The sequence below is a fragment of the Erythranthe guttata genome, chromosome 1 (genome assembly GCF_056151865.1).
Source record: "Erythranthe guttata isolate IM_541 chromosome 1, IM_541, whole genome shotgun sequence".
Classification (NCBI taxonomy): Eukaryota; Viridiplantae; Streptophyta; class Magnoliopsida; order Lamiales; family Phrymaceae; genus Erythranthe; species Erythranthe guttata.
Window position 1 is genome coordinate 5,788,187 of NC_142533.1, and position 12,693 is coordinate 5,800,879.

The following is a 12,693-nucleotide window of genomic DNA, read 5'->3' on the forward strand; positions in this document are numbered from 1 at the left end:
ATTAAATGGCTGAAGTAAGAAAAATTGCTCAAATTTGATATTAGAATAAATAGATAATTTAGCCGTATTCCCCGGCAACGGCGCCAAAAACTTGTTGGGAGCTAAATACCTAACACGCAAGTGCACGTATCGCAAACAAGTAGTAAAAGTGGACTCGTGAGAGTCGGATGTCGATCCCACAGGGAATACGTAAATTATCTAATCCTAAGTACCAAATTCTAACAACTATGATTTTTATCCAGCCTACGCAAGGTTGTCAATTTATTCAACTAAATAATTAAACTAATTATGAAAGCAAATAAACACGAGAAAATATCAATATAAAACGGACCTAGGATTTTATCTTCCCCCTATGCAAGAATTGCTCACCCAAAACCCCTCAATTATGAAATATATGATTCATGATTATTACCCGAGACACAAATTTACTCATAACCCGCTGTCGCGTGTATTATGAGTCTATTATTCATAAACGGTTCACTATATGTCTATGCAAACAAATTATGAATAAAGCATTAACTAACAAGTCTCGTAAATGGCTACCTAAGGTGATATCTGTATGTCTACGATACCACATGCAATTGACACACTCATCCGGTGAAAACTACTCGAAGGTTCTTCTACTAACCGTCTAATTATCAAAATAGCTCTGTCGAGTCAATCCCAATAATCACATATAAAGCACATAAATTGATCAAGTTCATGCACTAACAATCATAACAAGTAGAAGAAATAATCATAAAATCATAATCTCATAATCTCAAGAAAACGGGTTCACCATTCCACATAGGGTTCCAACAAAATCCTAGATTAAAAACTTAGCTACTCATAACGAAAACATAATAAAAGTAATAAAAATCATAGATTAAGAAAAGATAGGTGAAAGAAGAATTATGATGAAGATTTGTCAATTCTCCGTCTTCGATTCTTCGTTCTCTCGCTCCTCTCGCTCCAAGATTGTGTCAAAATTCTCCTGTGATTCGTGCTTGGTTTGGGCTTAAATAGTTGTCCCAACTTGGTAGATGATTCTAGGTTTCCTTGTGTGTTTAAAAGTCCAAAATTGCCTCCAACGTGATTTGGCACGGCCGCGCGAAAATCAGTGCAATTCTCGCACGGCCGCGCGAGAATCGCCGAACCTTCTGCCCAAATTCAGCATTTGGCACGGCCGTGCCAAAAATAGGCTAATTTTGGCACGGCCGTGCGGGCCTGTTTTCAGCCAATTTCAGCATTTTTTGATTATTTCACTTTTGGCCCATATTTTCTCCAAAATTGCAGTTTTGACCCCAAACTTTTCCAATACTTCAATTTGTACCTAGAATACAATAAATCAACTTTTTAAGCACCAATTATCGTAAATTCACACAAAAAGCTCAAATAAAAAGATACGATAAAGTGTAAAAATATACACTTAACAACAAGCTAGATTTTGCATCTTGGAAGATAAGGGTATGGGTATCATATATTATATATAATTTAATTTGGAGGTATTATTTGCTAAAAAAAATTCAATTAATTAATTAAAATTCAATTCATCTTGAATTTGTATCCAACTATTCATATAGGTTTCACACTTTCAAGTTGCAGCCGTGTCAAGATATTTTTGACTTGAGAGTTGAGACGGAGAACAATTTGCTTGAAGTGTCGAAATCACGATGTAATAATAATGTGGCCGTAAGAGAAAAAACGAGAATGCCTCGAATGGGCAACGGATCGGAGAATGTCAACCGGTCCGTAGCCCTATTGCATTTATGCTATTTGTTAATTTGTTCGTGTTATTTTTATTAACAAAAATTCTTTTATATGCAATTGTTTTGACGAACTACCCCTAAAATTCTACCAATTGAGAACTTAGTGTGCTAAAAAATGGATCATAGTAACATTTTTGCTATTATTAACAATAAATTGAGGTTCTTAGCAATATTCAAAATAACGTAGAATTCTTCATATATAATTCACTCATTGTTAGTTCCTTCCTCAATAAGTAAAATAAAGAGCTATCACAACTTGGAATATTCTTTTGTTAATTTTAGGATCAAACTCAAAATTTGTATTTTTGGCATTGGTGAGACCAACATTGGTAAATATTTAAGGGACAGTGCTCCGGAATTATTTTAGGGAAATTAATTAAATAACACAAAATTAGTAAATATTTTCTTTTGCATTAACAAGGATTCTCTGGTCTGAATGGGTATCTTATTAATAAAAGAAGGGCTCCTAAATTAAACCCGGCCCTAAAAAACTCTAATGACAACTTTTCTACGCACATATTAAGGTTAAATGTGTCATATTATATAGGATTTAATTTTTTGGTCTATTTTATTTATTAACTTTAATTATTGATATTTTTGGTTACTGACAATATATTTGTGTTGATCGGTCAACACAATTATATTAAGTGGTTTTTTTTTTTTTTAATTATTATTATTATTATTATTATTTTTTTTTTGCAGCTATTAATATACTGAGTGTGGACAACAGTAAAATAGTCCCACTCTGTGGCGGCAAACAACAAAATAGCTCTAGTATATTATGGTCAACAATAAAACAGCGTTATTGTACTATGGTAAATAGTAATATAGTGGGTCAACACATTAAAATCACTAGAAAGAGAGAGAAAGAAGTAAAAACTTAAAAAAAAAATGTTACCGTGAAAAAAGAATAAACTTGTCAAAAATAAATGATACTGTAAAAAAAGAACAAAACTGTAAAAATAATAATGTTACTGTAAAAATTAATATTATTGTGACAATGATGTTAGAGTGTAAATAATGTTACTGTGAAAAAAAAGAATTATAACTAAATAAATCTTCTCGTGCAATAACTAGCAAACCACCTGAGAATACACCTATGTCATATTAGGCCATGCACGTGGTATGTGGAGAGGAATTGTGTATCTCACATTCTATATATGGTCTTAATTATTACATGTGATTACTCTCTGCCCATTTGCACCATATATTAGAAATTAAATTGTAATTTTCTTTTTCCAAATTTTTACATTTATTGTTATTATTTATTTATAATATAAGGAGTATTATTAGTGAATATATATATATATATATATATATATATATATATATATATATATATATATATATATATATATATATATATATATATATATATATATATATATATATATATATATATATGAAGCTGTGAAAATAGGTATAACCTTCAATTTATGTCAAAAGCTGCGAAATTTTTCATTTTTATTTCAAAATCCATAATCCCATTGGAAGTTACAATATGACAGACAAAATTATATCTTAACAAATTGACATCATAGGCCTTATAATTGTCCCACACACCAACCTAGACGACCAACTATATATATATATTAAGCAGAAAATTAAAAACACACAAAAAAAAACAAGGAAAAGAAGACACAAAAATCTTCAGCAGTTGGCTTTGTATTGTATAATGTTTACGCGCATTTGAAGCCAGACGGGACCTTCTTGTCGCAAGCGTTAAGAATTAGGCTGAGTGAGATGGGAACATTTAGGTTAATTCCCAACACGTTGGCTTTCACGGCGGTGCAAAGGCAAACTGCGGCCTCGAGATCGGTTAAGCCGCCAATGAGGGTGCAGCATGGCTTCTTTGAGAGTGGTGTTCCGACGACAATGCCCACCAAATCGTTTAGCAAGTTTGCGCAAGCTCCCAACTTGAGGGTGTCTCTTGGGCACGTCGCCTTACTAGGGCTCGGGGCTTTCGGGGTTGAGGGAGCAGTGGGGGTTTTAGGGGTGGTGGGGGTTGTGGGGGTTTTAGGGGGGGTGGGGGTCTTAGGGGGGGTGGGGGTTTTGGGGTGGGTGGGGGTGGTGGGGGTTTTGGGGTGGGTGGGGGTGGTGGGGGTTTTAGGGTGGGTGGGTGGTGGAGGGCATGAACTCACCACCATTGCGAAGAAGAGAACGTTGAAAACAAGGAAAATGGTGGTTGAAGAAGCCATTTTCTTGATCGATCGATTCGAGATCTTTATTTTACGAGAAGTTAGTAAGGTTTTCGTATGTGTTGTGGTATTAGCTTCAATGGTTTTTGTGATGGAATTTTTGTGTTAAGTGAGTTGGGCTTTTATAGGTGAAAAATATGGGGAAATAATTAAATTTCATTTTATTTAATTTTATTTATTTTTTAGGATACATGCATATGATGGCTAAATGATGATGGTGAATGTTTTTAGTAGTGATATTTTGTCGACCGACGAAATAAAAAAAATGTAATGATATATGTCTACCAAGTCATGACAAATAACTTTCAATGGCTTGATAAAAGGGTAATTAGTTTTTGGTCATAAGTATTGACAAATGACAATTAATGGCATATTATTTTTATTATATTTTTTTAATGAAGGAACTCGCAGCCAGCTATATAGGTGCACTGGGTAAACATATACTCTTGCATGTATAATATAGCTTGCAAACCATACCAGAGGGCAGAGACGTAAACAATACTAGGCTAATCATGTGCGACCATTGGCAAAAGAGATTCGAACTAGGGTTAATTGATACACGCTCACTTGCTCGAACCGCTAAGTCATCCCTTACGGGACCATTTAATGACATATTATACATGCATGGGTGAGTGAGAGTCTGAGATGCTACACCTGGTGAAATAAACTGGGTAAATATTAACCGTTGATGTGGTGAAATAACTTCTCATTAAGCACACATACACATGTGTGTGTGATTGTGTGCAGATCAACAGTTAATAATCATCAGATATATTTCACCGAGTGTAGCATCAAACAAACCGGTGAATGCGTATGAAAATGCATGGTCACTATTAAAATAATCCTCTATCATTAATTATTTAATTATTAACTTTTGGAGAAAATGATTATTATTTTCATTCCTTAATTCTCTACGGTTTTTTCAGTTGCTCCAATTAATAGAAAACTTATTAATTCTATCAGTTATCTCACGTAAGATTTGTGGAGATTAAATTAATTAGAGGATATATGTGATTTGTGAATGTATTGGGATTTTTTAAATGCAAATTGTGACTCAATGATGTACATGTATTCTTGTGAGTAGTTTATTAAATTTTTATGCCAGATGTAAAGTAGATGTTGGTTCATTCTTCCCAAACTTGTTATATTGGAATATTAATGGAATACAAAATAATATTATTTAATTAATTATAACAAATTATCTGTCCTATATATTAGCTAATGTGGGGCTTGAAATCTGTAATGTAGCAATACAAGCTAGATTTTGCATCTTGGAAGATAAGGGTATGGGGATTATATATTATATATAATTTAATTTGGAGGTATAATTTGCTCAAAAAAGATCTACCAATTTTCTCCATTTAAATCGAAATTAATTAGGATGATTCAATTCATCTTGAATTTATATCCAACTATTCATAGGTTTCACACTTTCAAGTTGCAGCAGCCGTGTCAAGATATTTTTGACTTGAGAGTTGAGACGGAGAACAATTTGCTTGAAGTGTCGAAATCACGATGTAATAATAGTGTGGCCGTAAGAGAAAAAACGAGAATGCCTCAAATGGTCAGCGGAGAATGTCAACCGGTCCGTAATAACCCTACTGCATTTACGCTATTTTGTTAATTGGTCGTGTTATTTTTATTAACAAAAATTCTTCGATATTCAATTGTTTTGACAAACTTGAAACTACCCCTAAAATTGTACGTACCAATTGAGAACATGTGTGCTTAAAAATTGGATCAAAGTAACACTAGGCCAAAACAGCTCACTTGCGACGTTTTTTTTGGCGACGATTCTGGAATCGTCGCTAGTTTGCGACCATTTTGACTAAAAAACGTCGCAAGATTTCGGAAAATAAGATTTCGATTGAATATCTCGCGACGATAAATGTAATCGTCGCGAGTATGCGACTAATGCTAATAAACCGTCGCAAAGGGAAAAAAAAATAATAAAGCACTCTCGTAGCGACGTTTTTATATAACCGACGCATGAAAAATATTTTTTGCAATTTATTTTTTTTACCTTCGCGACGAATATGACGTATACGTCGCTAGTGCAATTGTGAAAAAAAAAAATTATCGGGTTGGCGACGAATAAGGATAAACGTAGCGTAATAAAGAGGAAATATTAAATTATATTTATTCGTAGCGACGAAAATAGTGTCTTCGTCGCAAATAAAATACTTTGTTAAAAGAATTACAACTATTATTTGCGACGATAGTGTATTAATCGTCGCCAAAATAATTATAGAAAAAATCTCGCTTTTCTATAGCGACGTTTCTTACAGAAACGTCGCAAAGCTTTTTTTTTTTTTTTTTTTTGGGCGACGAAAGATCTTAAAACGTCGCTATGAGATTCGTTTTAATCTGACTTGGCGACGATTTTGGTTAGGAATCGTCGCAACAAATTGAATTAGAAGTCAGGCCCTAATCCCCTTTTCCCCATTTTCTCTGATTTTCTTCCCCTCCGCCGATTCTCTTCTCTCTCTCTTTCAATCTTCCCCTCCGACGGCGCCCCTCCTCCGCCGGGTCCTCCCCCTCCGCCTCCGCCGCCGCACTCTGCCGCTGCCGCTCCTCTGCGCCGTCCACCGTCCGCCGTCCGCCGCTGCTCTCCTCCGCCCATCTCTCCGCCGCTGCTCTCCTCCGCCCATCTCTCCGCCGCTGCTCTCCTCCGCCCATCTCTCCCAGCGTCAGAGGAATCTCAACCAAGGAAATTAACGAACGCACACGTTGTTACGCCACCGCCGCTACTGCGGAGAACTGTGAAAAGGAAAAGAATTACGATCAATGGCTGACCCTGCCTCCGTTTAACCCAAACGCCGACGGTTGTTCGATCGAGAAAAGGCTTTCCGGCGAGCCAGCCGACGCGAACACGACGGCGCTGAAATGGATTCTCAAGTGCTGCCCTCATATTCCGAGGTGTCTTGTTCAAAAGCTTTTTCGCTTAAGACAGGTCCATTTCTTACTATTGATTTTTGAATTAATAGAGGAATTGAATAAATTAAACTGTTTAAGAAACACAGTAATTTATCTGTTATCTAAAGATTGGACTTCGAATATAAGCTTTAACACATGTCAAATTTGCATGAATGATATTTACGAAAAATGCGTATGAATGAACAAATATTTTTCGAGCAATAGCATTTTAAACAAATGCGTATGTAATTTGCCTCAGATTCGAAAAGAAAGCTCAAATATGGAAGACAAAGAACAGCGGCCGAAAAGGGTAAAATAAATCGTATTTAATGTTTCTTTGTGTTCTCGGGTTAACTTTCTTTTAAGTTGTCTCATCTGACTGTTGCACTCGTTTTATGCGATATATAAATGGTTTCTAAAGATAGGAGCTAAAGATCTGATGGATATAGGTGACAGAATTTTCCTTCCTAAATCCTTTGATGGAACCTCTCCTTCAACAACTGCAAAGAGTCGAAACTTTTTTGATGAAAAAGAAATGGAATTTGTTCGTAGCTTAGAGCTGTATAAGGTATTAAGGTCTAGAAAATTACAGTTGATCTCTTCTTATGCGTTGTTTGTATTATGCTTGAAGGGAAAAACTAACATTCTAGTTTCGTAATTTTAGGATCCAGCTATCATTGTCATCAATAAACCGCCTGGATTACCTGTACAGGTATATATTGGTGTTAGCTATTTTTTCTATGAGATTGCAGTTAACATTTTCTCTTTCACATTATACAGAGTTTTTTTTTTTTTCAGGGTGGCATTGGGATAAAGAGAAGTTTAGATGAATTGGCTGCCAAATACTTGAAATTTGACTTCACAGAGTCTCCTCGTCTGGTGAGTTCGAAGAATTATGTTCATTATCCTTCCATGTATAAAATTTAAAGGTAAAAAAAGTTTCATCTCGTCTGATATCGCTCTTGTTGCTTAAACATTTTCATAGACTTGTTTCCTTCTTATTTTCTTCACTCAATTATTAATCATTGTAAAATGAAAGAATGCAGTGTATTGCCTTTTGGGTGAGTGTTTTGCTTCAAACTAAGAAGATATAAACAATACATTAAAAATTTACTTTAGCATTTTAGTAGAACATGTGGAAAGGTCAGCATTGACGGCAAGCTTGCATATAATAAAATATATATTGTATTTTCTTAGAATGTTTATACTTGTAACACTATTTTTTTGTTATATTGTCGTTAAGAAGCTTATTGATAGGTTCACAGGCTTGATAGAGACAGCAGTGGAATATTAGTGATGGGAAGGACACAGTTGAGCACTACCATCCTCCATTCTGTTTTCCGTGAGAAGACTTTTGGATCATCAAATAATGTATGTAATTGATTTACTCGTGGCGGATATCAATTTGTTTGATTCATTAGTATTTTGTGCTCTATAAATCTCTTGAATAAAATAAAATCATTAATCATTATTAAACAGGTACTATTTTGATATACAATAGAAACTCCACTCCTAATTCATGGTTTCCCGTGTCACAGGTTTGTGGAAATAAAAAAACCCTGCAGAAAAAGTATTGGGCTCTAGTTATTGGATCTCCAAGGCGTCGTGAAGGACTAATTTATGTGCCTTTGATGAAGGTGTTTATTTATCCATCTTTAAGAGTTCTTTTCAAGCAGTCCTCATTCTTATTGATTATTCTATTTCTCTTGTCAATGTGTTCTTTACTATGCAAATCTTCCGTAGAAACAATTTAGAAGTAATTATTGACTTATTGTGCTCGACATGTGTGTGTAATTCATATGTTAAAAGGTTTTGAGGTTTATGTGGTTTGGCTGGTCTATTCAAACTTGAGATTTTTGTAAATGAAGGTTTTACATAATCTATAATACGTCATCGGATGACAATTTTGGAGCTTATTCTTCTCAATTCCAGTTGATGTTTATGATAATGTACTGTATAAGTGTATTTTTTTTTTTACAACTGCTGAATACAGGTTGAATTTGTTAATTGAAAAAATAAATAAACCAGAAATTATATTTAAAAAAAAAAACTAGCGACGAATAAATAAAACAAATCGTCGCAAATAAATCGTGGGCCTTGCGACAAAAACGGATATTAGTCGCTAACATTTCCCGCAAACGTAGCGACGAAACCGTCACAAAACGTCGCTTAATATAGCGACGAAACTATAATTCGTCGCAAATGTTTGCGACTTATTATTTATTCGTCGCAAACAGTAAGCGACGAAAGTATTAGATCCGTCGCGACTATTAAAAAAACATTTTTTTCTAGAAAATACGAATGTTGCGACGATTTACGGAATTCGTCGCCAAACTTTGCGTCGTAATTGACTTTTCGTCGCTGACCTTGCGACGGGACGTTTGGCAACGTTTTGTGTAGGTTTTGGCGACGAAAATAATTCGTCGCGAACAGTAAAAAATCGTCGCCAAATGTACTTTTTCGTCGCCAAATTTCGTCGCCAGTCGACCATTTTGGCCTAGTGTAACATATTCGCTATTATTAACAATAAATTGAGGTTCTTAGCAATATTCAAAGTAACATAGAGATTTCTTCATATATAATTCACTCATTGTTAGTTCCCTCCTCAATAAGTAAAATAAAGAGCTATCACAACTTGGAATATTTTTTGTTAATTTTTTTTTTGCTAATGAGGGTAGGCCAAACTATCAGGGGTTCTGGGCAGTGCTCCAGAATTATTTCTAGAGAAATTAATTAAATAACACAAAATAAGTAGATATTTTCTTTTGCATTAACAAGATTCTCTGGTTTGAATGGGTATTTTATTAACAAAAGAACGGTTGTTAGAGAAACCCTAAGAAACACTAATGACATTTTTTCCTGCACATTTTAAGTTAAATATGTCATATTATATAAGATTTAATTTTTGGGTCTATTTTATTTATTAACTTCAGTTATGGATATTTTTGGCTACTGACAATATATTTGTGTTGACGGTCAACACCGTTATATAAAGTTTTCTTTTAAATTTTTTTAATTATTTTTATTTTATTTTTTTAGCTATGAATATACTGTGAACCACAGTAAAATAGTCCCACTTTGTCGCGGCAAACAACAAAATAGCTCTAGTATATTGGCCTGCATGGGTATAGCTCAACTGGTTCCGCAGGTGGTAAGCTGGTACAAGGTTCTAGGATCGAATCCTGGCAGCCGCAGTGTGGGAATTTCAACTCCAGTGAGGGTTGGTTCATTGTGGACACCAAGTCTGGATCCGCTACTTTAAGGACCGTTGAGTCACCGTCACTGGCGGTACTACATAGGGGCAGGGGGGGGGGGGGGGGGGGGGGCAGTTGACCCCCCAAGAAAAAAAAAAAAATTTTTTTTTTTGCTATTTTGGCATAATATTTTTTTAATATTATCTATGGCCCCCCCAAAGGTTTTGTAAATATGCATTTTAACCCTTAATTTTTTTGTTTATTCTCCACAATTTTATATAAATTATAGATATATATTATATTTAATATAAAAATATAAAATAAAATTGTTAAAACTTGTACTATTTTAAATAAAATTTATGAATATTTACTTATCGATCTTTAATTTTTTATATCAATGTCTCTAAAAAATAATACGAGACGTGCCATAAATCCCATTAAGTGCAATATATTATTAGAATAATTTAGATTTTTTGTCATACTTGAAATATGATAAAATTTATATATATATATATATATATATATCATTTTAATTAAAAATTCGCAGTATAAACCTATTTTTTTAATGTCTGGTGAACCTAAAATTTTTTTCGGGGCGCTGCCCCGAACCCTGAAATTTTAGTCCGCCCCCCCTACTTTCTAATCCTGGTTCCGCCCCTGGTCACCGTTACATTCCTTCATCATATATAGACTTGCCGGCTCGAGGAATGGGGCCGATGTGGACGAAGGATTTCGTCGTAAAAATTAATATTATTGTCAAAATAATGTTAGAATGAAAATAATTTTACTGTAGAATAAAAAAAGAGTAAAAAGTAGTTTACCCCCTAAAATAAGGCTCGTTTTGCACTTTGCCCCCCAAACAAAAAAAATTTACACATTTTTACTTAAACTCGCTATTTTGTTGCGGCCATTTTCCGGCAAAATTCACCGGAAACCCGAGCACGCGCACCACACATGAGATTGACAGGGGTAATATTGTCTCTCTCTCTTACATTCTTGACTAGGTTCAATTTTCTCTCTCTTTTTTTTTTTCCATCTTTTCTGCCTATTTTTCTGTTTTTTTTTCTTTTTTCTCTTTTTTCCTTTTGTTATCTGCGTGCCTTTCTCTGAAATTCATTGAAATTTTCCTGTTCTTTTTCCCCTCATTGTTCTTCTTCCCCATCCTTTCATCAGTTATTACCCCAACTTCTTCATCCCCATCATTTCATCACCTATCGCAGCAAGAAATTATTACCCAAATTGTCATAGAGAGAGAAGCGACGAGTAAATCTTGTGGGTTTCTCTCTCAAGATTATTGCACATGCAACGACGTTGAGAATCGACCCTTTGATTATTTTTTATTCCTCCAACAAGACGGTGTGATTCCGACGCATATTCGGTGCTGGAAAATAATATTATTTGTAGCCAAAAGTGGGTGTATTATGAATTCGCATCCGTTTCTCGATCTCGCAAATTGGGGAAGAACAGCTTTTGACGATGATGAAGAGAGAGAAACTAGTTTTGTTGTAGCACTCTCAAATTGAAGCAGCAACTTTAGTCTCTGTAATTTTGTTGATTTTTTTTCTTTTTCCCTTCTCTCCTCTCTCTCTCTAAAGCAGCCACGTGCTGATGTAAGTAAAACACAATTTGAGTACTGGTGTGTGACAATTAAGGGAAGATTAATTAGGTTTGCTTTTGCTCTCAATTTTTTTACTTTGCTTTTCGGAAATGGTAAAAGTTGTTCCTTTTCTTATTCTTTTTATGTTTATTTTGGAGGTTTTTCGATGATTTTGTTACAAGGAAATGTTTACCTCAAAAAATTGATGAAAGAAGAGGTTGTATTCTGCGTTTTGTGTTTGAGCACCCTGTTTCACTTTATTCGAACAGATGAGTTGAGAAAGAAGGCAAATGGGGAAAAACAAAATTAAATGGAAGAGAAAAAAGGGAAAAAAAAAAAACAAAACAAAACAAAACAAAACAAAACAAAACAAAAAAAAAAAAAAAAAAAAAAAAAAGGAAAAGACAATTTTGCCCCTGTTAATCTCACATGAATGGCACGTGCACAATATTCCGGTGAAAATTACCTGAGAGTAGTACTTTTAGGGTACCGTACAACAAAAAATCGAGTTTAGGTAAAAACGTGCAAAAAAAAATTGTTTCTGGGGTAAAACGCAAAATGAGTCTTAATGTAGGGGGCAAACTGCTTTTTACTCATAAAAAAACTTAAAACTAAATAAACCTGCATTCTCTCGTGCACTAACTAGCAGTCTAGCAAATTAAACCACGTGAGAGATACAATGCAACTATGTCATATTAGGCCATGCAAGTGGTATGTGATGAGGAATTGTGTATCTTACATTCTATATCTGCTCATAATTATTACATGCATGTGATTACTCTCTGCCCATTTGCACCAAATATTATATTAGATATTAAATTGTAATTTTGTTTTTCCAATTTTTTACATTTATTGTTATTATCTTATTAACAATATAATTAAAGAGTATTATCAGTGAATATATATATATATATATATATATATATATATATATATATATATATATATATATATATATATATATATATATATATATATATATATATATATATATATATATATATATATATATATATGAAGCTGCAAAAATAGATATATAT

At 34.1% G+C, this 12,693-nt stretch overlaps 2 protein-coding genes across 2 annotated transcripts; one reads left to right on the plus strand and one right to left on the minus strand.

Annotated features, from left to right (window-relative positions):
• Window positions 1-3,195: 3,195 nt before the first annotated feature.
• Window positions 3,196-4,035, minus strand: LOC148772685 (uncharacterized). The gene has a single exon (XM_088818818.1). It carries the CDS (start codon window positions 3,944-3,946, stop codon window positions 3,428-3,430), a length of 519 nt encoding a protein of 172 aa, XP_088674944.1. The 5' UTR covers window positions 3,947-4,035; the 3' UTR covers window positions 3,196-3,427.
• A 2,372-nt stretch (window positions 4,036-6,407) lies between these two features.
• On the plus strand, window positions 6,408-8,732 carry LOC148772686 (RNA pseudouridine synthase 4, mitochondrial-like; the record flags this gene model as incomplete). The annotated part of the gene is made up of 7 exons (XM_088820716.1): window positions 6,408-6,899; window positions 7,122-7,172; window positions 7,284-7,430; window positions 7,527-7,574; window positions 7,661-7,741; window positions 8,120-8,233; window positions 8,401-8,732. Coding segments are annotated over 7 exons (1,149 nt in total), but the record flags the coding sequence as incomplete, so codon positions are not given.
• Between the last annotated feature and the right edge of the window lie 3,961 nt (window positions 8,733-12,693).

Bases quoted from the DNA above. Each gene is read 5' to 3' on its own strand.
- LOC148772685 (XM_088818818.1), bottom strand. From the start codon at position 3,946: ATGGCTTCTTCAACCACCATTTTCCTTGTTTTCAACGTTCTCTTCTTC.